General features: G+C 51.6%; 2 protein-coding genes across 2 annotated transcripts in view; one reads left to right on the forward strand and one right to left on the reverse strand.

The window, feature by feature from the left end:
• Positions 1-21717, forward strand: part of CCDC33 (coiled-coil domain containing 33) — a 77800-nt gene extending 56083 nt beyond the window's left edge. The window contains exons 5-12 of the mRNA XM_015412288.1: positions 2249-2444; positions 4215-4303; positions 6735-6866; positions 7963-8047; positions 8821-8948; positions 12157-12243; positions 13370-13489; positions 21661-21717. Of these exons, the coding sequence (XP_015267774.1) occupies positions 2249-2444; positions 4215-4303; positions 6735-6866; positions 7963-8047; positions 8821-8948; positions 12157-12243; positions 13370-13489; positions 21661-21717 (894 nt within the window). The remainder of the gene's footprint in view (positions 1-2248; positions 2445-4214; positions 4304-6734; positions 6867-7962; positions 8048-8820; positions 8949-12156; positions 12244-13369; positions 13490-21660) is intronic.
• Positions 21718-23992: 2275 nt separating this feature from the next.
• Positions 23993-25309, reverse strand: part of LOC107111326 (cholesterol side-chain cleavage enzyme, mitochondrial) — a gene marked incomplete at its 5' end in the record, with an annotated part of 60308 nt that continues 58991 nt past the window's right edge. The window contains 1 exon segment of the mRNA XM_015412289.1: positions 23993-24067. Within this exon segment, the coding sequence (XP_015267775.1) occupies positions 23993-24067 (75 nt within the window).

Below are 25309 nucleotides of genomic sequence, written 5' to 3' on the forward strand. Positions count from 1 at the left end.
ATTTCCTTTTGTCTGTCCTAAACCTCCTGCCCATCAGCTTCATTCGATGCCTTTGAGTTCTAGTATTCGGGGAGAGGGAGGAAAAAGTTCTCTTTGTCGGCTCTCTCCACCCTATCCCTAATTTTATCAACCCCTCTCATGTCCCTCCTCAGTCGTCTGCCTTCTCAACTGGAAAGTCCCAAACGCTTCGGCCTTTCCTCCCAGGGAAGGTGCTCCCGCCCCCTGACTATCTCACTCGCTCTCCTCTGTACTTTGTACTCTGAACGAATATCGCTCTGCCTAGAAGAATGAGACCTTCTGGCCTGGGGATGTTTTTGCAGTAAACAGCAGGCAGGGGGTTTGGGGAGCCTGACGCAGCTGCCCGGGGGTGGGCAGCCATCACTACGGAGCAACCCTCCCCCCCATGAGTCCTAGGCCGACCCCGCCCTGGTGATAAACAGACATGCCCCTCTTATCTGCTGACATTCTCCTGAAGGCCGTGGCGAGGCCAGGAACTGTGAGGTCAGCGGTTTGGCAGGCAGGCAGCTCCCTCACGGCCGTCCCTCTCCAAGGCCCCCTGACTGACGCTGGGGCAGAATCTGCTGAAAGAACGGAGTCCCCCTCTCCAAGCCCGCATCATCCTCCGGGGAGGCCCCTTCCCGTTACCCCCTAGCCTTTATCGGTGATCTCTTTTGCAATTAAGGTAAAGGTTCCTTTGCTCAAAAGCCAGTCGAGTCCGACTCTAGGGTTGCGGTGCTCATCTCCGTTTCCGAGCCGGAGAGCCAGCGCTGTCCGAAGACGTTTCTGTGGTCATGTGGCCGGCATGACTAAACAGCAAGGCGCACGGAACGCCGTTACCTTCCCACCGAAGTGGTACTTATTTATCTACTTGCAATTTCTTGCTTTCGAACTGCTAGGTTGGCAGGAGCTGGAACTAGAGACGGGCGCTCACTCCGTCATGCGGCACACTTGGGTCTCGAAGTGCTGAACTACCGACCTTCCACAGCCTGCAGTTCAGCGTCTGAACCACTTGAGCCACCGCAGCGCCTCCTTTTGCAATTAGGCAGGTGTTTTGTGGTGCTTACGCTGGCCAGGAATCAGGGTTGCTGGATCCGGGCTGGGAAACTCTGGGATATTTGGGGATGGAGCCTTGGGGGGGGGGAGAAGGGAGGACGGGGACCTCAGTGGGGTTGCCAACACATCCAGGTGTGGCCTGGAGATCTCCTGAGATCACATCTGATCTCCAGACGACAGAGATCAGTCCCCCTGGAGAAAATGGCAGCTTTGCAGGGTGGACTCTATGGAATTATTATACCCCGCGGGAGTCCCTCCCCTTTGCAAGCCCTGCCCTCCCCTGGCTCCACCCCCAAATCTCCAGGTATTTCCCAGCCAGCAGTTGGCAACCCTGGACCTCAGTGGGGTACGATGCCCTAGAGTGGGGTACGATGCCCTCCAAAGCATCCATTTCTCTCCAGGGGAACTGATCTCCGTAGTCTGGAGACGAGCTGGAATTCCGGGGGATCCCCAGGTCTCTCCTGGAGGCCGGCATCCCTACCAGGATTGGGGCCTTGAACAGTAGGATTTGAGTAGACAATACTTATTCAATGGACAACCAATGGTCTAGGGTTGCCAACTTCCAGGTGGCACCTGGAGATCTGCTGTTACGAATAACCTCCAGAGGAGCAAGAGGAGCAAGATCAGCTCCCCGGGAGAAAATGGCTGCTTTGGAGGGTGGAGTCTGTGGCAGTATACCCTGCCCAGGCCCCTCCCCAATACCCGCCCTCCTCAGGCTCCGCCCCCCAAACAATCTCCGGGTATTTCCCAACCTGGATTTGGCAACCCTAGAAGATACGGGTTTGCCTCTTTAACACCACTGAAAATCCACAGGAATGCTCTTTCGCAAAAGTTTGCCTCACAACATAAAAAACGTACACGCATCTGTGCTCTCCAACCACCTCCCTTAAGGCCCTTTCCGCATTTGCAGACCTCCTGGTGGCCCCAGGTGATGGCAGGGGGTGTGGCCTTATGACACACTTCCGGTTGTGTCAGGGGGTGTGGCATATGCTAATGAGTTATGCTAATGAGTCCCCCTAGCTCTTTTTCTACGAAACGACCCCTGGCTCGAACACACTAGAAGCCAGCATGGTGTAGTGCCCTTTGCTTGTCCCTCCGTGTGCGTCAGTTTGACCCAAAGCCTTCTCATCACTGGAGACTTCTTTGTTGACTCCCTGACCCTTGGGTCTCTCTTCTCCCCCTCCCTGCCCGCCAGGAGACCGAGACTTTCCGCACGGCCATCCAGAGAATGGCGGACGATATCCTATCCCTGCGCCGACACGTCGCCAACTTGGAGGCGGAGAACAGCGCCCTGCGACGCAACCTGACTATGCACGAAGACGTGGGGCGCGTCTTGTTGGAGGACATCGACCTGGACGTCATGACCAGGGCGGAGATCGTCGACAGGCTACGTAAGAGGACGGCTACTCCGTTAAAGGCAGGGCGGGACATGCAAGGGGGAAAACAGAGTTACTTGTGAGAGGGCAAGCCAATTTGGTGTAGTGGTTAGGAGCCTGGACTCTAATCTGGAGGACCGGGTTTGATTCCCCATTCCTCCACATGCAGCCAGCTGGGTGACCTTGGGTCAGTCACAAGTTCTCTCAGATCTGTTCTCTCAAGGGCAGTGCTCTCAGAGCTCTCTCAGCCCCACCTACCTCACAAGGTGTCTGTTGTGGGGAGGGGAAGGGAAGGCGATTGTCAGCCACTTGTAAGCCTCCACGCTGGCTCTTAGTGGTTAAGAGCAACGACTCTGATCTGGAGAACTGGGTTTGATTCCCCACTCCTCCACATGAAGCCAGCTGGGGGGCCCTGGGTCGGTCACAAGTTCTCTCCGAACTCTCTCAGCCCACCTCTAAGTCTAGCGCGCCACCTATTGGTGCATAACACTAAAGAGTGGGAACTTCTGGCTGCTAGACAATCTTCAGATCTCCTGGCTATACTACATACACTGCAATATGATAATAACAACTACCACCACCACCACCATCTGTGAGAGGTGAAAGAAAATATATACTACTGGTTTGAACACTAGTGGTGGAGGGCTAGATAGGGATGATGGCTGGAGATCTCCTGGGTTTGCAAGTGGTCTCCAGGCGACCGAGATCAGTTCCCCTGGAGAAAATGACCACTTGGGAAGCTGGGCCCTGTGGCACGTCTATGTGGCCATGTGGCTGGCATGACTAGACACCGAGGCGTACGGAACGCTGTTCCCTTCCCACCCAAGCGGTACCTTTTATCTACATGCAGTTTCTTGCTTTCTTTTTTTTATTTTATTTTTTAATACTTGCCCAAATTGGCAGAGTTTATTAGTTTTTACACATAACACATAACAAAACAACAGAAAGAGCAATACATTTTTAGACTATCTAGACGTTATCTCGCTCACAACATCTTTAGATACATAGTTCTTTTTTCCTCCTCCTTTAACTTTATATTCCACAATAAAATATCATTAATCGAAATTCTATTCCCAATATATAGTTCATTTTTCTATATCCTACCTGCTATATTTCATTTTATCTATGCTATCCTATTTATTAATTAGTTTTATAATCATAAAAATAGAAAGGGAAAGAAACAGGTGTTTCAGCAGTTTAACAGTTCTAATTTGGGCACATATTTCTTGTATAATAACAGTTTGGTCCCTTTAAGATATTCCTTCACCTTTTTAGCTTTCAAAATCCCATATACTTGCAAACTTTGACGTAGTATTTTATATTTTTCTTAGCTTTACAGTGCCAATATGTTTTCACCTTACTCTATGTAACTCCATCTTTTCTCTCACAATAGTAAATCACAATAGGAGATCAGCCCATTACTATTCTTTGCTTTCGAACTGCTAGGTTGGCAGGAGCTGGGGCCAGTGACGGGAGCTCACTCCGTCACACGGCACTCGGGTCTCGAACTGCCGAGCTACAGACCTTTTCCGGTCTGCATTTCAGTGTCTTAACCACTGAGCCCATTTTACACATGCACAAAATTCCATTTTTAGCACAATCCCGGTTCGGCCCTTTCGATTTCCTGTCCTGATCAATTTCCACCTTGCAGCCTCATCCCTTAAAATTCAGAACTGGGGCAATTTGAGCCAGGAAGCCTCTCGAGTCCCACCAGAAAAGAATGTCCACCTTTAGGCAGAAAAATGGTGGCCTGACTTGATGAGACTGGCATTTTTGTTCCCCTAGTGGGTCTCAAGCAAAAACTGACATCCGGAGCTCGGGAGATGGCCAAGATGAAGGACCGCGTACAGCGGCTGCAGAACGAACTTATACGGGTAAGTTCTCTCGGGAGCCAGTTTGGCGTAGTGGTTAAGTACACGGACTCTAATCTGGGATAACCGGGTTTGATTCCCCACCCTTCCACATGCAGCTGCTGGATGACCTTGGGCAAGCCATAGTTCTGGCACAGCTGTTCTTGAAAAAGAGCAGTCTCTGTCAGAGCTCTCTCAATCCCACCTACCTCACAGGGTGTCTGTTGTGGAGAGGGGGAGGGAAAGGAGTTTGTAAGCCGCTCTGAGACTCTGAGTGAAGGGCGGGGTATAAATCCAATCTCTTCTTCTTCTCTCTTCCTGTGCCTTTGAAGCAGCTCTCAGAGCTCCACACATCCATCTTCAGTGGGCATCTCAGGCCCGGTTCGCCTCACCTTACTGTTTCTTCTCAGGGTCACGTACCCAAACCGTGCATACTCCTCTAATATGAAGAGGCATGCAGGTCAGATTCGAGTGGTAGCCATAATGAGAATATTGTTTCACAGGCACAAGGTTTTAAGAACGTAAGAAGAGCCCTGCTGGATCAGACTAATGGTCTATCTAGTACAGGCTCCTGTCTCACACAGTGGCCAACCAGTTCCTCTGGAGGGTCAACAACAGGGCATAGAGGCCGAGGCCTTCATAAGAACACCAGAGGAGCCCTGCTGGATCAGACTAATGGTCTATCTAGTACAGGTTCCTGTCTCACACATTGGCCAACCAGGTCCTCTGGAGGGTCAACAAACATGGCATTGAGGCTGAGGCCTTCATAAAAATAATCGAAGAGCCCTGCCGGATCAGACCAGGGGTCCATCTAGTCCAGTACCCTGTCTCACACAGTGGCCAACCAATTCCTCTGGAAGGCCAACAACAGGGCATAGAGGCCGAGGCCTTCATAAAAACATAAAAAGAGCGACGCTGTACCAGACCAGTGGTCCATCTAGGCCAGCATCCTGTCTCACCCAGTGGCCAACCAGTTCCTCTGGAGGGCCAACCACAGGGCATAGAGGCCGAGGCCTTCATAAAACATAAAAAGAGCCACGGTGGGCCAGAGCAGTGGTCCATACAGTCCAGCATCCAGTCTCACACAGGGGCCAACCAGTTCCTCTGGAGGGCCAACCACAGGGCATAGAGGCCGAGGCCTTCATAAAACATAAAAAGAGCCACGGTGGACCAGACCAGTGGTCCACCTAGTCCAGCATCCAGTCTCACACAGGGGCCAACCAGTTCCTCTGGAGGGCCAACAACAGGGCAGAGAGGCCAAGACTTTCCTAAGAACATAAGAAGAGCCCTGCTGGATCAGACCAGTGGTCCATGTAGTCCAGCATCCTGTCTCACAAAGGGGCCAACCAATTCCTCTGGAGAGCCAACAACAGGGCAGAGAGGCCGAGGTCTTCCCCTAGTGCTGCTTCCTGGCTCTGGGATTCAGAGACTTAGTGCCCCTCAGCCACCATGGATAGCAGTCATTGATAGACGGTGATGGTAAGCCACTCCAAGACTCCTTCGGTTAGGAAAGGACGGTATATAAAACCAACTCTTCTTCTTCTTTGGAGAGCGACTGCCAATCAGCTTCCTTCCAAACATGGTGGCAGCTCGGTTCTTGAGTCTCGGTGATAAAATCCAAAGGCTCTCGGAAGCCCTGAGTTGCTGGCTGACTAGGAAACCACTAAGCTCATCCCCGCCTGGTACATTGCAACTGTACGCCCTCAGCTTGGCCATAGACAAAAACTTTCAAAAGCCTAGTGTTGCCAACCCCCAGGTGGCTCCTGGGGATTTCCGGTTATTACAGTTGATCTCTAGATGACAAAGATCAGTTCCCCTGGAGAAAATGGCCGCTCTGGAGGGTAGATTCTATGGCATTGCACCCCACTGAGGTCCCTCCCCTCCCTAAACCCCGCCTTCCCCAGGCTCCACCCTCAGTCTCTAGGTATTTCCCAACCAAAAGTTGGCAACCCTAGCTTCTGAAAAACCCTGGAAGCATTGCCTTTCTGGATGTAGGCAGCTACCCAGCCGCAGGGGCCTCTGCCATAGGACCACGCTTGTTTTGGAACTTCCCATCATGGTGAAATTGGCCCTGCCCTCTGTGGCAGCCATTTTGAGATTGGCCCAACCCCTCATGGCAGCCATTTCGAGATTGGCCCTGCCCCACATGGCAGCCATTTTGACTTTGGCCCTTCCCCCTTGGGGCAGCCATTTTGAGACTGGCCGCGCCCGCTCGTGGCAGCCAATTTGACACTGACTCTGCCCCCTTTGTGGCAGCCATTTTGTGATGGCACCCACTACCCTTTCTCAAAATCCCAGAAGTGGCCCTCAGATACAACAAGGTGGGTCACCCCTATGGGCGAAACGAGCCAGTAGTCTGACTCAGTCTAAGGCAGCTCCGTGTGTTTCCTGCTCGGAACGAGGCCCTGTGTGACCCCACTGCCTCTCTCACTGGCCCTGGTTCCTCTCCCGCCAGAAAAACGACCGAGAGAAGGACCTGGTGATGCTCCAGCGAGCCCATCAGCAGCAGCAGATCGTGCTGAGAAAGTACCAGGCCAAGATCGCCAAGATGAAGGTTCTCGAGGACGCCGTGAGGCAGCAGGAGAAGGTGCGAGGGAAGCGGGGGTTGAGAAGCGTGCGGGCACGTAGCACCGTTCGGCAGCAGAGAGGACGATCCGGCATCCATCTAGCCATTGCTCAGTCGTCCTTTCCCTTGTGCCGTGTATCGTTCATCTTCTGTTTCAATTTAATTAGGACGAGTTCCAAAATGGTCCTGAACCTGGATGGCCCAGGCTAGCCCTGACTCGTCAGATCTCCGAAGATAAGCAGGGGTGGCCCCGGTTCATACTCGGATGGGAGACAGGGTTGCCAGACCCCCTGGTGGGGGCAGGGGTCCCCCACCCCAAGGCACCACCACCATCCCACCAATCAGCTGGCCAGCAGAGGGGACCTACCCAGAAAGAGAGCAAGGCCCGGTCAGCATTGCAGTGACGTGTCTACGTCACTTCCACTATGACCCGGAAGTGACGCCATCATGTCGGTGACATCAGGGCAACGCTCTGGTATTTGGGCAAACACTCTATGGTGGAAGCCAAATTGACCACGGAGATTTTGCCCAGATACCAGAGTGTCACCTGGATGTTGCAGCGTGATGACATCACATCACATCGGAAATGACGTAGACATGCCGCTGCAAAATCAGCTGGGCCTCCTTCCCACTTAGGGTTGGCCAGCCCCCAGTTCCCAGTGGGGCTTCCCCTGCTTTGGGGGCCCCCAATCTGCCAGCCGGGCGGCAGGGGAAGCCCCACCCCCAAACAGGGATGTTGCCGGGTGACGTCCCAGATGTGATGACGTTCCCTGGAAGTGACATCATCAAGTTGGGGGTGTTGGGGGTGACACTCTAGTTTTGGGGCAATCTCCATGGTTTTGAAGACAAAAAAACCATAGAGTTTTGCCCCAACACTAGTGTGTCAGCCCCCCCAAATGTCCCTGATGTCATCATGGCGTGCGTGAGAAGTTCCCGGACCTGGCAACCCTAACGGGAGACCACCAAGGAAGTACAGGAACAAAGATTTGTAGAGATTTTTGAGGGGCAAGCCAAGTTTTTTGCATAACTAGAGCCGCAGCTCTCTGAAAAGTTCATCGGATGGAACGAACAAGCCCCGTCTTTCCTAGCTGAACTCACTCCTTCCCCCCCCCCAAAGGTAATTGAGAGAATGGAGAAGATGCTGGAGGAGAAGATGACGGACCGGTTCAAAGATGCCGTCCGGGGCACAGAGAAGTATCCAGGTTAGTGGACCGCAATCGGTGCATTCTGACGAGAGCCAGTGTGGCGTAGTGGTTACAGGGCCAGGCTAGGATCTGGGAGACCCAGGTTCGAATCCCGACTGCCGTGGAAGCTCGCTGGGTGACCCTGGGCCAGTCACCTGCTCTCAGCCTGGCCTACCTCACAGGGTCATGGTGGGGATAAAATGGAGGGACGGAGAACAATGCCAACCGCTTTGCGTCCCCACTGGGAAGAAAGGCGGGGTGTAAATGACTTAAATGTTAAAATGATAAAAGTTAGAGAAAGGGGATCCTTAGCTGGAGCTGGTCTCAGGCGCGTTGGAGCAGTGCCCGGCTGCTTCTCGTCTTCTCCCTCTCTGAGGACTTGATTAGTTAAGCCCTACGTGCTAATTGATGCCAGATAACGTTCATCTCACAAACTTCAGCGTAGATTAGACCAGGATGGGCCATTTTCCACGCTGAAGGCTACGGAGAATTCATCCGATCTGTCTGCCTGCTCCCCACCGAGGAAGTAGCTGAGAACCCTTCCATCATTCAAATCTGTTTGATTTTATATTCAAAGCATTAAGCCCTTAATTTGTACCTGTTACAGTTTGGTGTCGTGGTTAAGAGTGGCAGGCTCTAATTTTTTATTATACTACCTGGAGGTTGGCAACCCGAGTAGCAGCCTTGTCAATCAGGATGTCCTTTCAGAAGGAAGAACCCAATAACGGTTCATTAAAGGCCCCGACCCATCTCTGTTCTGCCTGAGCATTGTTGGTCTTCTTTGCTTCCAGTCCTGGGCGATGGCTGGTCCAAGGATCTCTACTCCACTCTGATGGCAGAGAACACACGGTTGCGGGAGGAACTGAACAAAACCTGCTACCGCTCTTCGCCCATCATACTGCAGCAGCAAGCCTTGCCGGTGAGGAATTCTGGTCCAGCAGCAATATTGCCTATGTGTGCCCTCTGTGGCTTAGTGGCAGAGCATCTGCTTTGTCATGCAGAAGGTCCCAGGTTCAATCCCTAGTATCTCCATGACAAAGATCTGGCAGTAGGTGATGGGAAAGACCTCTGCCTGAGACCCTGGAGAGCCATGGCTCAGTGGCAGAACATCATCTCAATATGTAGAAGGTCCCAGGTTCAATCCCCGGCATCTCTAGTTAAAAAATCTGGCAGTAGGTGATGGGGAAAACCTCTGCCTAAGACCCTGGAGAGCCACAGAGAGGGGCCATAACTCAGTGGCAGAGCATCTGCTGGGCATGCAGAAGGTCCCAGGTTCAATCCTCAGCATCTCTAGTTAAAAGATCTGGCAATAGGTGATGGGAAAGACCTTGATCTGGGACCCTGGCTAAGTGGTAGAGCATCTGCTTGGCATGCAGAAGGTCCCAGGTTCAATCCCCGGCATCTCCAGTTCAAAGGACCAGGCGGTAGGTGATGGAAAAGACCTTGACCTGAGACACTGGCTCAGTGGCAGAGCCTCTGCTTGGCATGCAGAAAGTCCCAGGTTCAATCCCTGGCATCTCCAGTTCAAAGATCTGGCATTAGGTGATAAAGACCTCTTCCTAAGACCCTGGAGAGCTGTGGAGATGGGGCATAGATCAGTGGTAGAGCATCGGCTTTGACAACAGAAGGTCCCAGGTTCTATCACCGGCGCCTCTCGGTCAAATCTGGCATTAGGCGATAAAGACCTCTTCCTATGACCCTGGAGAGCTGTGGAGATGGGGCATAGATCAGTGGTAGAGCATCGGCTTGGCACACAGAAGGTCCCAGGTTCAATCCCCGGTGCCTCTAGTTGAAAGGACCAGGCAGTAGGGGATGGGAAAGACTTCAGCCTGAGATCCCGGAGAGCCACTACCAACCTGAGTAGACAATACTGACTTCGCTGGACCAAGGGTCTGATTCAGGAAAAGGCAGTTTCATGTGAAATAAATATACATTGTCAGGAGGCACTGACAGCCCCTGTGGGCTATAGGAGGGATTTCCTTTGCTTAACATCTAGTCCAGTATCTGGGGTCCTTTGCAGCCTCTGGGGGAAGAAGAGTCCGTTGTTTGTGTTATTTTATTTTAATTCAATTTAAAATATTTGTACCCCCTCCTCCTGACCTGGATGGCCGGGGCTAGCCTGATCTCATCAGATCTCAGAAGCTGAGCCGGGTCGGTCCACAGATTAGTCCTTGGATGGGAGACCACCAAGGAAGACCAGACCAGGGTTGCTACGCAGAGGCAGGCCATGGCAAACCACCTCTGCTTGTCTCTTGGACGATGGCCCAGGCTAGCCTGATCTCGTCACATCTCAGACGCTAAGCAGGGTCGGTCCTGGTTGGTACTTGGATGGGAGGTCTCCCAGGAATACTAGGGTCACAATGCAGAGGCAGGCCATGGCAAACCCACCTCTGTTTACTTCTTGTCTTGACCTGGAGGGTCCAGGATATTGGAAGTTAAGCAGAGTCTGCCCTGGTTCACACGGGAATGGGAGACCACCAAGGAAGTCCAGGGAATGTGAGGTTTTGACGAACAGCTCCAAAAATGGTTACTGTTTTGAGCCGGCTAATTGAGTGTTGTGTTTGTCTTAAATGACTGTTATATATGTCACCTTTACCGGCAAGCAGTTTATGGCACCGGCCAAACTTGCTGGAAAACGTGGGGGGGGGGAGGCGTGGCTATTTGCGCCGTCGCATTGTGATCCACCATTATGCGATCAGATGCGACGGCGGCATACCGGGGTTTCGTCCTTCGGCGCGCGCTGCATAGAGGACGGCCGGAGGGAATAGACGCGCACCGGCACGATCACACCGGACGAGTCCATCTGCAGCCCGTGGCAAACCATTTGCTAGTAGGTCTTTGCAGGTACTTTTTAACTGCCCAACTTCGGCGGCATGCCACGGGTTGGCCACGGGTGCACTACGCTTGCCAGATGTTGCGGTGTGATCGCGCCCCAAAAATCCACCCAGCATTCGTGCCTTTCGCACGGCAAATTCTCCGTGTGACCGGGGCCTATAATAGTTTTACTAATGTTTTAGGTACTTAAAATCTTATAGGGGATACCCATCATTTTTAAATACATGGATTAATGATTGCTGTATGTTTGTTTTATCTGAATTTATTATATCTGTATTCCTGTATGTTATGAATTAAACCTTTTTTTTTTAAGTCCACCTTCCAAAGTTGCTATTTCCTCCAGGAGAACGGACCTCTGTAACCTGGAGACCCAGTTGTGATACTAAGAGATCTCCAGCCGCCACCTGGAGACTGGCAACTCTAGTTTCGAGAGGCTTGGAAAATTGGGATCCAAGCAGTCTTTGCGATCTCAGAGGCTGTATGGGATTTGCTTCTATTCTCCCTAGGGTTGCCAACAGAAGAAGAAGAGATTGGATTTATACCCCGCCCTTCACTACCCAAAGGTGTCTCAGAGCGGCTCACAAACGGCTCTTTTTTCAAGGACAGCTCTTATCAGAACTACGGCCAGCCTAGTGCACGTGGAGGAGTGGGGAATCAAACCCAGTTCTCCCAGATTAGAGTCTGCACACTTAACCACTATACCAAACTGGCTCTACGCACTTAACCACCACACCAAACTGAAAGACAAGGCCTGGAGATCTCCCAGAATTACAATTGATCTGCAGGTGACAGTTCCCCTAAAGAACATGGTGGCTTCACAGGGCAGAGCCTATGGCTGAGGCCCTTCCCCTCCTCAAACTCCACCCTCCACAGGCTCCACCCCCAAATCTCCAGGAATTTCCCGAGGTGGAGTTTGGCAACCCTAGATCTCTCTCTCTCCCAGTTTGGTGCAGTGGTTAAGTGTATGGATTCTAATCTGAGAGAACTGGGGGTTTCCCCCCCACTCCTCCACATGCAGCTGCTGGGTGATCTTGGGCAAGCCACAGTTCTCTCAGAGCTGTTCTCTCAAGGAGCTCTCTGAGAGCTTTCTCAGCCCCACCTACCTCACAAGGTGTGGGGAGAGGAGGGGAAGGAGATTGTAAGCCACTCTGAGACTCCGAATGAAGGGTGGGATGTAAATCTAATCTCTTCCTCCTCCTCTTCTACTCCTCCCTCCCCTCTCCCTCCCTCTCCCCCAACTCATGTTGGTTCTCCCTCCTTGAGTCACCGGACGTTCTCTCTGCTTCCCACAGGATGTGTTTTCCTCCAACTCTGAAAAGCTCACACTGCTGAGTAAACTGGAGAAAGCCGAGACGCGCATCCATGTCTTGGAATGCCAGGTAATGGCCCCTCCATCTCCAGCGTCATCTCTGACGTGCAGGTCTCATTAACGCCTTATAATCCAGAGCCTTCTTTTGGGGGGAGTGAATGAGATGGGCAACCAACCTGACATTAATCCGAACTCTGCATAATACAAGGCGGGTCCCTACTTGGAAGACACCAAGGAAGACTCTGTAGAGGAAGGCAATGGCAAACCGCCTCTGCTTCTCCCTTGCCTTAAAAGTCCCTCGCTGGGATCACTATAAGTTGGAAGCTAAGCAGAGTCAGTACTTGGAAGGGAGACCACCAAGGAAGGCTCTGCAGAGGAAGGCAATGGCCAACCACCTCTGCTTCTCCCTTGCCTTGGAAGCCCCTTGCTGGGGCTGCCATAAGTTGGAAGCTAAGCAGGGCTGGTTTTTGGAAGGGAGACCACCAAGGAAGGCTCTACAGAGGATGGCAAAGGCAAACCACATCTGCTTCGTTCGTCCTTACCTTAAAGGTCTGGGATCACCATAAGTTGGAAGCTAAATATGGCCCAATCTCATTAGATCTTGGAAGTGAAGCAGGTCGGTACTCGAATGGGAGGTCACCAAGGAATAGTCTGCAGAGAAAAACTGTGACAAACCACCAGTGCTTCTCACTTTCCTTGAAAACCCTACAGGGTCTCTGTAAGTCAGCTGCTACTTGGTGGCACTCCACATACACCAACTGCATTGGGAACCATCATGGTCAAAAGGCGGTCTGTAAAAAATGGTTGATTAACAAATGGGACACTCCTGCAGTCTACGTTTCAGCAAAAATCATAGCTCTGCCTTGTCTCACCATCAGGTTGTGAATATAAAATGGTGTGCGCGCATGCGTGGACCCATACTTATGTTTCAAGGGTGAGAGCTATCGCCTTGCCAAGCTGACCAATGCTCCCTCTAAGCTGTGGGGTCTTGTGAGCAAAAAATTCTACATTGTGAGCTACTGGCATTAAAAGTTGTGAGCGGGCAATTTGGCTAACTGCATAAATCAGTTTGCTCTAGAGCCATCCTTCCTGAACTAAGACAAAAACGCATGAGCCGGAGGCTAAAAAACTGTGAGCTGGCTCACACGAACTCAGCTTGGAGGGAACCCTGATTGTTCTTGCCCACTTTTTCATAGCTGGAGGAATCTGCCAGGAAGTGGGGGCGAGAGAAGCAGGATTACGCCTCGCGCCTTCTAGAGAATGAACGTGGATTCGGCCCATCGCCTTCCTCTATCTTACTACCGGAATTCCCACTCGTAAGTTGTTGGTATAGTGCATAGAGACAGAGCCTACCTGGGCAGAACCGCTGGGAAGACATTGTGCATACTTTTGTGCGTTACCAGGGGTCATTTCCTGCCGGGGTGCCCTGGAGCGGCGCTCCGGCAAGAAGAAGAAGAGATTGGATTTATACCCCGCCCTTCACCTCCCAAGGAAGTGTCAGAGCGGCTTACAAACTCCTTTCCCTTCCCCTCCCCACAACAGACACCCTGTGAGGTAGGTGGGGCTGAGAGAGCTCTTGAGAGAAACTGCTCTTTTTTCAAGGACAGCTCTTATCAGAACTATGGCATGCCCAAGGTCATCCAGCCAGGTGTGAATGGAGGAGTGGGGAATCAAACCCGGTTCTCCCAGATTAGAGTCCGCGCACTTAACCACTACACCAAACTGGCTCAGCCCAGGCCCCGCCCCCCGCCTACGGAGACACTCAGGGAGGGGGGATTTAAATCTGCAGCTGTGGGGCACCTGGAGAAGATCGGGCAAGGAGGCAGACATGCCTGCCGTCCCCCCTGAGCCTCTCCGCTTTTGCGAAGAGACTGGGGGGGGGGGTTAAACTCATTTTCATAAATCTTTTTTAAAACATGCCTGCCCTTTGTCAGGGGGTGTGGCATATGGAAATAAGTTGTGCAAATGAGCCCCTGCACCTCTTTTTCTATGAGATGACCCCCTGTGCGTTACCATGCACAAGACGGGGCAAACGCCCATCCTGCAAGGTCAAACTAGACAAGACAGAAACCCGTGGATCACCCCGCCTCTGTCGACAGCGCAAAGGGACTGTTAAATACTTCCAACCCTGCAAAGCTTCTCCTATGGAAATTGCTCCCCTTTCTTGTGACCTTTTCCCCCTTGTTCCAAGGCTGATAGACTGTAGCTATGGTGGGGCCTCCCGGCCCCCTAACTTCCTCCCAAGGCCCCACAACCTTTGGGGAGAAGCAAGGGGAGGCAGTAGCCGCGGGTTTTTGGCATGGAGTGCAGAGGCACGAGGTCCCTGCTTCTCCCCCAAAGCATTTAAAGGGGCCCTCTAAATGCTTTGGGGGAGAAGCGGGGGCCACACGTGAATTCCAGTGCCCACCCCGACTTTTTTAAAGCCCCCCCCAAATTAAAAAAATCCTGACTATGAGCCTGTAGAAAGGTCATTCGGTAGGCAAAACTGCGCAAGGGTAGAAGGATTAAACAAATACACAACACTGACACAGAGAGCACTCCATCCTTCTGTGTTATACCTCTGAGGATGCCAGTCACAGCTGCTGGCGGAACGTCAGGTCCTTCAATGCCAAGGCCACAGCCATAAAAGCCTGGAAAATCAACAACAACTAATGAACTCCAGCCACGAAAGCCTTCGACAACATATTAAATACACGACCCATTCAAGACCCCTGAATATCACCAGTTTGGGCTGCAAGCCAGTTCAGATAACAAGTGTGTGTACAAATATACAACTGGAGTGGAAGCAAACAGAGACTTCTGCAGCAGGTCAGCAAACCCGGGAGGGTGACGCTGGCCCCCAGTTCCTTCTTCGCCCTTCCTAGTTCCTTATTCATGAAGGCAATGGCAAATATTGAGGATAATTTAAAAGTACTGCACCCCAAAATAAGGATTAGACCACCACATATCATACACCCCCCACATTCCAGGGAATCTACCCTCCATAACGAAATAATAGTATTGAGCAGACAGGGTACTGGATTTAAATTTTAGTTTAGGCATGGACTGTCAATGGCCTTAAAGCCCTACATGTCTGATTACAAACTTCTGGCCACCTGTAAAATGGATATTGTGATGCCCTAATGTTTGAAAAAGGAGCTGCGGTGGCTCAAGTGGTTAAGACGCTGAACTGCAGGCTGCGGAAGGTCGGTCGTTCAGCAGTTCGAGACCCGAGTGTGCCGCATGACGGAGTGAGCTCCCGTCTCTAGTTCCAGCTCCTGCCAACCTAGCAGTTTGAAAGCAAGAAATTGCAAGTAGATAAATAGGGACCACTCCGGTGGGAAGGTCACAGCGTTCCGTGCGCCTTGGTGTTTAGTCATGCCGGCCACAGGACCACGGAAACGTCTTCGGACAGCGCTGGCTCTTCGGCTTGGAAACGGAGATGAGCACCGCAACCCTCAAGTCGGACTCGACTGGCTTTCGAGCAAGGGAACCTTTACCTTTACCTTTAATGTGTGAAAGCCCTGACCTGAATGACCCAGGCTAGCCTAATACTGGAACCTAAGCAGGGCAGACCCTGGTTAGTCCTTGGATGAGAGACCACCATGGAAATCCAAGGTTGCAACGCAGAGGCAGGCAATGGCAAACCACCTCTGCTCGTCTCTTGCCCTGACCTGGATGGCCCAGGCTAGCCCGATCTCATCAGATCTCAGAAGCTATGCAGGGTCGGCCCTGTTTTGTACTTGAATGGGAGACCACCAAGGAAGTCCAGGGTCGCTGTGCAGAGGCGGGCCATGGCAAACCACCTCTGTTCACCCCTTGCCCTGACGTGGAGGGCCCAGGATCTTGGAAGCGAAGCAGGGTCGGCCCTGGTTAGTACTTGGATGGGAGACCGCAAAGGAAGTTTAGGGCTGCTACGCAGAGGCAGGCTAAGGGCAAACCTCCTCTGAACATCTCTTGCCTCGAAAACCGCCGTGGGGTCGCCATAAGTCAGCTACAGCTTGACGGCACTTTGCCCTCACCTGGATGGCCCAGCCTAGCCCGATCTCATCAGATCTCGGAAGCTAAGCAGGTTTGTACTTGAGTGGGAGACCACCAAGGAAGTCCAGGGTCGCTGTGCAGAGGCAGGCAAGGGCAAACCGCCTCTGAACGTCTCTTGTCTTGAAAACCCTACAGGGTCAGCATAAGTTAGCTGTGACTCGGCAGCGCTTTTCGCCACCAGTGTATGGAAGAACGAGCTAAGAATTGTGAGGGGCGTGGCGTGCCAAAAGGGCTGGAGAAAGGGAGTGGGGTGTAAGTGCAGTGGCAGGGCTTTGGCAGGGGAGCTTCCTACCCACTCTGAGTTCCAGCCACCCAGTACTGCGTACACATTAACAAAGAAAGAGAGGTGGGATAGCTTGGAGACTGTATCGACCAGTGCTCCCTCTAAGCTGTGGAATCTTGTGAGGAAACATCCTACTTTGTGAGCGACTGGCATTAAAGCTGTGAGCGAGCAATTTGGCTGCTGCATCAATCAGTTTGCTCTGGGGCCCTCCTTCCTGAGCGGAGGCAAAAATGCGTGAGCCGGAGGCTAAAAAAACTGAGCTAGCTCACACTGACTCAGCTTAGAGGGAATACTATTGACCTACCCGCTCCACAGCATCTACAACCCAAATCCTCTTTCAGTGTTTATCGAACGTCCTGTCTCGTTGATTGTATCGATTCGTTTGGTGTAATCGGGCTCACGTCCCAGCGAGAAAGGTGGACTATAAATACTGGAAATAGATAAATAAAAACCTGAGACATGATTTCAGGTTCAGAATCTCGAGTGTTAAAACTTCCCTACAGATGGGGCATCCATTGCGAGTGTTTTCCGTCCTAGGCTGGTTCTGCATCGACTTTTCCCTCCGTCGTTTTACGAAACCCACGTCGGAACAGAAATTCCCCTCTCTATTGCATGCCGCTTTCACCTCCTTTGATTATCGGGTTTTATGGTAGCTTCCACACTCCATGCCGCTTTTGCTTCCTTTGATCTTCGGGTTTTATGGTGCCTTCTGCATAGATTTATGGCCGTTCTATGGCCATTCAGGGGTGACTTTGCAGTCAGTACGGCCTTGCCCCAACCTATTTGAATGTGTTTGGGCCATTCTGCATCTCGCATTCACTCCGTTGTCTTACCAAACCCAGGCCACATTCAAATACCCCAGGCCAACGCCCCGTACTGACTGCACAGTCACCCCTGAACAGCCATAAAACGGCCATAAATGGATGCAGACTGTTCCATAAAACCAAGAGATCAAACGAAGCAAAAGTGGGCAAGCAAGTCAGGACACTGCCATCAAATCCGACAACCAATCACAGCGAAAGTGGCATGCAGTGTAGAGGGGAATTTCTGTTCCAATGTGGGTTTAGTCAAATGCTAGTGTCACGGTAGAGCCAGGGAGGCGGGCAGACAGGGGGAGTCACAATACAAGGCCAAAGGTCAGCCGGGAGAGCAGTCAGCAGAGCATTAAACAAGTCCCAAAACACCAGACAAAGCCGTAGTCAAACGTTACTAGAGGTCAGAGTACAGGGAGCAAAGCCAAGGGCGTGGTCAGGTTCAAAGCTGGAAGTCAGGAGCCAGAGCAGTCCAAACACAAGCCGAGTCCAAAAAGCCAGAGTCAAACAGGAATCAAGGTGCAGAGCTTCTGGTTCTACAAACGAAGTTGCCAGCACAAATTGCTCATGGCCAGAGACCCTACTAAATAGTGCTCTGGCCCATTAACTCATTAGCACCTTTGTGCGAGGTCCTGGCTGCTGTTAAAACTCAGGGCTCAAGGATCTCCGCCCTCTTGAACGTGCTTCTTTTCGTCGGCTAGCCAGCTCCTGACGTCTCTGATCCCTAAGCCTACTTACAGGTGGGGGAGATGCAGGTGGTGAGCTGCTTATGGCGTGCTCAATCCCAGGTGCAAACCATCCTGTAGTTGACTCAGATTGCTGTGTATCCTCCTCAGTACTTACAGTAGGTGCAGATCCTGATGCTTCTTCAGCTCTTAAAGGCACGGAATCCTCCCCTCTTAGGCTGTCAGGAGCTGGCTCTGGGGCTGAGTCAAGGGCAGGCATGACAGCTAGCTGTGGAATGGGCCATTTTGAGCGGCACTTTTTCTTCCCCATCAAGAAAACGCGGAGCGAATGCTAGATGCAGAATCGACCCCAGTCGCCATGCTGTGACGATAAAATTATAAGGCGGGCAGGACCTCCGCTGGGGTCGTGGAACCCCTCGGAACCCCGTGTCCTTGACCACGGAACAAGCCGAGGCCGGCCCGTCGTTTCTCGCTCATTAACGTCCTCCCCCCTCCCCCACCCACAGGAGGAGAGAGAAGGGAAAGGGGACGAAGAGAAGAAGCCCAGACAGGTATATGAAGGGGAGGCGGCGAAGAGCGTTCCCAAGACCGAGGGCCGGGTGCGTCGACACAAAGGAACTCTGATGGGTTACTGGTCTTAAGCAATGAGTTTAAACGTATGCATCCTCTCCGTAAATCTCAGCTCTCAAGATTCCCAGTAGGGAAAACGGTCCCCTTGCAGATGTTGAATGAAAAAAGGAAAAAGAACTGTGACAATTTAGCGCTTGGTAATATATTCATAAATCATAATATACAATAACAGAAAATAAGTAATATATATAGTGAATGTAGACGGTGGTCTCCGGAATGGTGTGCCGTTTCGACAATGACCTTCTTCTGAACAAGGGTATGTACAAAAACTGTCTTTCAACAATTCATTTCTCTTGGTGACGTATTGGAAGTATACTGTTGATTCACTTCATCATGAGGCTATGCTTACAGCTATGTTCTTCAATGGGCTATAATTGCTGAATGCCCGGAAGGGGATGAGGGTTAGATCCTGCCAGATCCAGGCATTCAGCAATTATAGCCCATTGAAGAACATAGCTGTAAGCATAGCCTCATGATGAAGTGAATCAACAGTATACTTCCAATACGTCACCAAGAGAAATGAATTGTTGAAAGACAGTTTTTGTACACACCCTTGTTCAGAAGAAGATCATTGTCGAAACGGCACACCATTCCGGAGACCACTGTCTACATTCACTATATATATTACTTATTTTCTGTAATTGCATATTATGATTTATGAATATATTAAAGGTAAAGGTAAAGGTTCCCTTGCTCGAAAGCCAGTCGAGTCCGACTCTAGGGTTGCGGTGCTCATCTCCGTTTCAAAGCCGAAGAGCCAGCGCTGTCCAAAGACGTTTCCGTGGTCATGTGGCCGGCATGACTAAACACCAAGGCGCACGGAACGCTGTTACCTTCCCACCGAAGTGGTACCTATTTATCAACTTGCAATTTCTTGCTTTCGAACTGCTAGGTTGGCAGGAGCTGGAACTAGAGATGGGAGCTCACTCCGTCATGCGGCACCCGGGTCTCGAACTGCTGAACTACTGACCATCCACAGCCTGCAGTTCAGTATCTTAACCACTTGAGCCACCGCAGCTCCTATGAATATATTACCAAGCGCTAAATTGTCACAGTTCTTTTTCCTTTTTTCATTGGTCTTATTACTGTGCCCATTCTTGTAACTATCCATTGCAGATGTTCCCCAGGTCTCTAAAATCACAGGTGGACGTCGAATCCATCGCAGGCCCATTCTGCATCTCGCATTCGCCCTGCTGTTTTACCAAACCCACGCTGGAACGGAAATCCGCCTTTAAAATTGCACGCCAGTTTCACTTTGACCGATTGCCGGATTTCATGGCAGCGTCCAGACGGCAGGCCGGTTTCACTATGTTGGATCTCTCGGCTGGATGGCCGCGTCTGCATAGATTTATGGCCACTTTACGGGCCGTTCAGGGGTGACTCTGCAGTCAGTATGGGGCATTGGCCCAGGGTATCTGAATGTGGTCTTGAGCCGCATCTTTTTCTGTTCCAGCGTGGGTCTGGTAAAACAGCGGAGCAAATGCTAGATGCGGATTGGGCCTTAGTGGCACGTTGGTCAACTGAACAGTGACAGCGGGTCCATCCCTTTCCCACCCAGCTCAGACACTGTTGCCCTGATCCAGCAAGGGGGCTACGTGCATACACCGATCTGTGCATGCCTGGCTACATGGGGTGCCGGCATATGCCAGCGGTTGATTCCCTAGTCTAATCCAGCAGCCCTTTTTCCAAAGGTGGGACCACACCCATTAGCTGCTAACAAGAAGGACCCATCTAGCTAGACTCAGTCTTTCCGCCTATCCTGACTAATGAGATTACAGTCGATGTGCACAGCCCGAACTGCTACCTGGTTACTCTTAGTGGGAGTGAGCGAGACAGGACACAGCCATATTTTCCTCTCTTTGATCCCCTTGGGGACCCAGGCGAGCCCAAACTCATCAGATCTCTGAAGCTAAGCAGGGTTGGCTGTGGTTAGTATTTGGGTGGGAGACTACCAAGGAAGTCCGGGGTTGCTATGCAGAGGCAGGCCATGGCAAACCACCTCTGTTTGTCTGCCCTGACCTGGATCGCGCAGGCTAGCACAATCTTATCAGATTTCAGAAGCTAAGCAGGGTGGGCCTTGGTTAGTACTTGGATGGGAGACCACCAAGGAAGACCAGGGTTGCTATGCAGAGGCAGGCCATGGCAAACCACCCCCATTCATCTCTTGCTTTGCCTGGATAACCCAGGCTAGCCTGGTCTCATTAGATCTCGGAAACTAAGCAGGGCTGGTCCTGGCCAGTATTTGGGTGGGAGACCACCAAGGAAGTCCATGGTTGCTACTCAGAGGCAGGCCATGGCAAACCACCTCTGTTCATCTCTTGCCTTGAAATCCCTAGAGCAGGGGTGTCAAACATGTGACCCAGAGGCCGGATCAGACCCCCCCCCCTCGGAGGGCTTCCATCAGGCCCGCAGTGGAACTGGCCATCTCCTGCTTCCAGTTCTGCTGCTGCTGCTGCGTCATCGCTTGCTTTGCCAGACTCTTAATCACTCGGCCATTTCCTGTTTTAACCTGGGTCCAGGACTCAGAACTCTGAGCACGAGATTCCTGTGGTGAATGTCAATAAATCAAAAGTAGGTCTGCCGCTTACAGAGCTAACGTTTTATGCATGTTTTTATTTTAAGTTAAAAAAAAAACATATCTTTGTGTTCGTGTCCTTTATAAAAGTTTATATCTCCGACACCTGGCATTACGTTTTATGACACGCGTGGCCCGGCCTGACAAGGTCTCATTTACATCAGATCCGGCCCTCATAACAAATGAGTTCGACACCCCTGCCCTAGTGGGTCACTGTAAGTCAGCTAGCACTTTCCACCTCTGCCCCTTGGGGATGTAATTATGTTGGCATACCCTAAGTGTGCAACTCCACTTATTTCAGCCATGAAACTTGGCATTGGACTGCACCGATACTTCCCCGACACACATGGCAACTGGGGTGCATGGGTGTAAATTATCCCTGTGAATGATGTACGGAGCGGTAGGGCAACTGGGTGAACGGGTCATGGAGATTTTGGAAACCTTTCTGATATATATGTGTTTTATTTCTCTCTTCCCCAAGGCCGGTCTGGATTCCCCATCACGCTTCCGGATGAAGACCCTTTACCCCTCACAGTAGCTCTGCAACACCCTCCGGCATCGCATATACTATGGGGGACGTGCCATCTATGGCAAAATAGGCCCTGGGTTATAAATAACTATATATGTATCCCCCGAAACACTGAACAGTCTACAGGCTTGCCTGGAGAATTTTATTAAAAACCACAGCACCTGGTCCCTCAACCCTGTGACTTGCAAAGATGGCTGGATCTTGGCTGGTGGCAGTTTGGCTGGTGGCAGTTTGGCTGGAAAGGAGCAAGAATCGGTTCTTGGGCTGGGAGAGGGGGGCATGGCTCAGTGGTAGAGCACCTGCCTGGCATGCAGAAGTTCCCAGGTTCTATCCCCAGAATCTCCAGTTCAAAGGACCAGGTGATGGGGAAAGCATTTACCTGAGATCCTGGAGAGCGGCTGCCATGAGCAGGCAATCCTGACCCTGACGGACCAAGGGTCTGATTCAATATAAGGCAGTTCCATGTGTGTTTAGGGAGGGGCTGTGGCTCAGTGGTAGCGCACCTGCTTGGCATGCAGAAGGTCCCAGGTTCAATCCCTGGCGTCTCCAGTTAAAAAGGACGAGACAAGAGGTGATGGGAAAGACCTCTGCCTGAGACCCTAGAAAGCCATAGAAAGTAGCCATAGCTCAGTGGAAGAACCTCTGCTTGGCATGCAGAAGGTCCCAGGTTCAGTCCCCAACATCACCAGTTAAAAGGACCAGGCAGGAGGAGATGACCCTGGAGAATGGCTGCCAGTCAGAGTAGACAATATTGACCTGGATAGACCAAGAATTTGACTTGGTATGAGGCTGCTTCCTACAGGGAAAGTCTGTGGCTCAGTGGTAGAGCATCTGCTTGGCATGCAGAAGGTCCCAGGTTCAATCCCTGGCATCTCCAGTTAAAAAGGACCAGGCAGTAGGGGATGGGAAAGACCTCTGCCTGAGACTCTGGAGACCCACTGTTCTAGGCAATACTGACCCAGATGGATCAAGGGTCTGATTTAGTATAAGGCAGCTTCATCCATGTTCATGCAATAGGGTCAGAATGTGGTGAGGAGAAGCAGTGGAAAAGCATGGCTGAACTGAAAGCAGTAAGACGAGGTGTTTTCAGTTCAGAGCCAGTTTGGTGTAGTGGTTAAGTGCGCGGACTCTAATCTGGGAGAACCGGGTTTGATTCCCCACTCCTCCACTTGCACCTGGCTGGATGACCTTGGGCAAGCCATAGCTCTGATAAGAGCTGTCCTTGAAAAAAGAGCAGTTTCCTTCAAGAGCCCTCTCATCCCCACCGACCTCACAGGGTGTCTGTTGTGGGGAGGGGAGGGGAAGGGAAAGGAGTTTGTAAGCCGCTCTGAGACTCCTTCGGGTAGTGAAGGGCGGGGTATAAATCCAATCTCTTCTCATTCTTTTTCTCTTCTTCTTCAGTCTTCTATGGCCGCTGCCTTTCCGGGAGGTCAGATAGTTTTTTTCCGAAGCACTTTGGGTTAGAATCAAGTAGCTCCTACCATCTCTTTACTGGGAGGCTCTATCCTGGGCTAGCTCTGGTGACGTGGGCCTCCCGTAAGAGCCACATTGGTGGGAATCTGCTTCCAGCTGGGACACAGGAATTTTCCCACCCACGACCAGGTGATCACACCCTCCTCTGCCTTCTCGGCAGAATGGCCCTTGGTCGAGAACACCTAATCTCTATAAAGGACCACAGAATGCCACGTTCATTCTGTCAGATTGATATTTGGTTAGCAGAGTGCTCAAGAAGGCACACAAACATAGCAAAGCTCATCTGGTTTGGGTGTGCTGACCAGAAATGAAGTTGCACATCGAGCCTCTTCATCTTTGCAAAAAGCTAATATGAGTCCTTTATTGTAAGGAACTCCATTCTAGACAGGATAGAGTAGAGGCAGGATTCTAGTCTAGTCTAACTCGCTAGGATGGATAGAGATTTCAGGAGGCCAAGATGGGGAAGAGAAGGTGTCAGGGCAGAAAGGAGGAAGATTCCCTGAGAGAAGCAATCTACACATTAAAGGAATAACATCAGAGCCCTGGAAGGGAAGGATGATCAGGGTCCTCCTGGTCTATCTCTCTGACTCTCTATGGTCCAGCCTGTGAAGCCTGAGGCTAAGAGACAGGGCAAAGCCCTTCACTTCTGACACATTTTTTCAGCGAGGCTAGCTTGGTTAATTCTCCTCTTGGGATTAAGGCCAGATTTATCTTTTAGGAGACTAGGGGCAGTTAATGAGAGGCATGTCCTGCAGGGGTACAATTTTTGTTTGTTTGTTTGGTTTACAGAAATTTAATCAACTGGCACCCCTCACTGGGTATCTAATACAGCCCAAAGCAAGCTGAAGGCAACAGGCATTTGGGCATCACATTCAGCATGGCTGAACTGAAAGCAATAAGACGAGGTGTTTTCAGTTCAGAGAGCCAGTTTGGTGTAGTGGTTAAGTGCGGGGACTCTAATCTGGGAGAACCGGGTTTGATTCCCCACTCCTCCACTTCCACCTGGCTGGATCACCTTGGGCAAGCCGTAGTTCTGATAAGAGCTGTTCTTGAAAAAAGGGCAGTTTCTGTCAGAGCTCTCTCAGCTCCAACTACCTCACAAGGTGCCTGCTGTAGGGAGAGGAAAGGCAGGCGATTGTAAGGCACTTTGAGCCTCCTCAGGGTAGAGAAAAGTGGGGTATTAAAACCCACTCTTCTTCTTCTTCTTTTGGAAGAAGCTCAAAGAAACTCAAAGAACTGTTATGCATCTAAGGTTAGAATTGTTATGCAGCTAATAAGGTCAGCTTGACACACAGTCACAGCGATGCCACAGGGAAGGCCTAAAACTCTGCGTAATTCTACTGCTACGATTTCCGCCACATCCCCGTGAAAAGATAACCAACACACAGAATGCGCATCCGGGATTTGCAGGCCGCTGGGTCCAAACTTCTAAGCTCCGCAAAGGTGGAAAGGAAGACTGAATCACATCGAGGAGGTGACGAACTCAACGTTCAGCCTTTTCCCGAGTACACTGCCATCTCGTTGGTGTTTAGTCATGCCGGCCACATGACCACGGAAACATCTTCGGGCAGCGCTGGCTCTTCGGCTTGGAAACGGAGATGAGCACTGCACCCCTAGAGTCGAATTCGACTGGCTTTCGAGCAAGGGAACCTTTACCTTTAGAAAGCCTAGCCTAGCCCAGACTTGTCTGTTCGAAGTGAGGCAGGGTCGACCCTGGTCAGTATTTGGATGGGAGACCACCAGGGGAGCCCAGGGCTGCTACCCAGAGGCAGGAAATGGCAAACCAACTCTGTTCAACTGTTGCCTTGCAAACCCTGACTTGGTCATCCTAAATCAGCTGCAACTCGATGGTATGCAGAGGTCATTTCGGGGGGGATCGCGGGGGATCGCAGTTCCCCCGGGTGAGGTACGGGGGGCGGGGCACATGACGAAGCCCCACCCCCTGCTTCCGGCCGCCCCGCTTCCGGCCCTCATTCAGCCAGGAGGAGGCAGGAGAAGAGGGAGGGTAAGTTGCTTCCTCCCTGCCTCTCCCCACCCCTGCCTGCCTGGGGCCAGGGAGGGCCTTCGTGGGGCTTCCTTGCACTCCCGCCGGCCTTGCAGGTCCACCGCCGCACCCCTCATGGGGCTC

The sequence above is a fragment of the Gekko japonicus genome, unplaced genomic scaffold, assembly GCF_001447785.1.
Source record: "Gekko japonicus isolate JY-2015 unplaced genomic scaffold, Gekko_japonicus_V1.1 scaffold3181, whole genome shotgun sequence".
Taxonomy (NCBI): Eukaryota; Metazoa; Chordata; class Lepidosauria; order Squamata; family Gekkonidae; genus Gekko; species Gekko japonicus.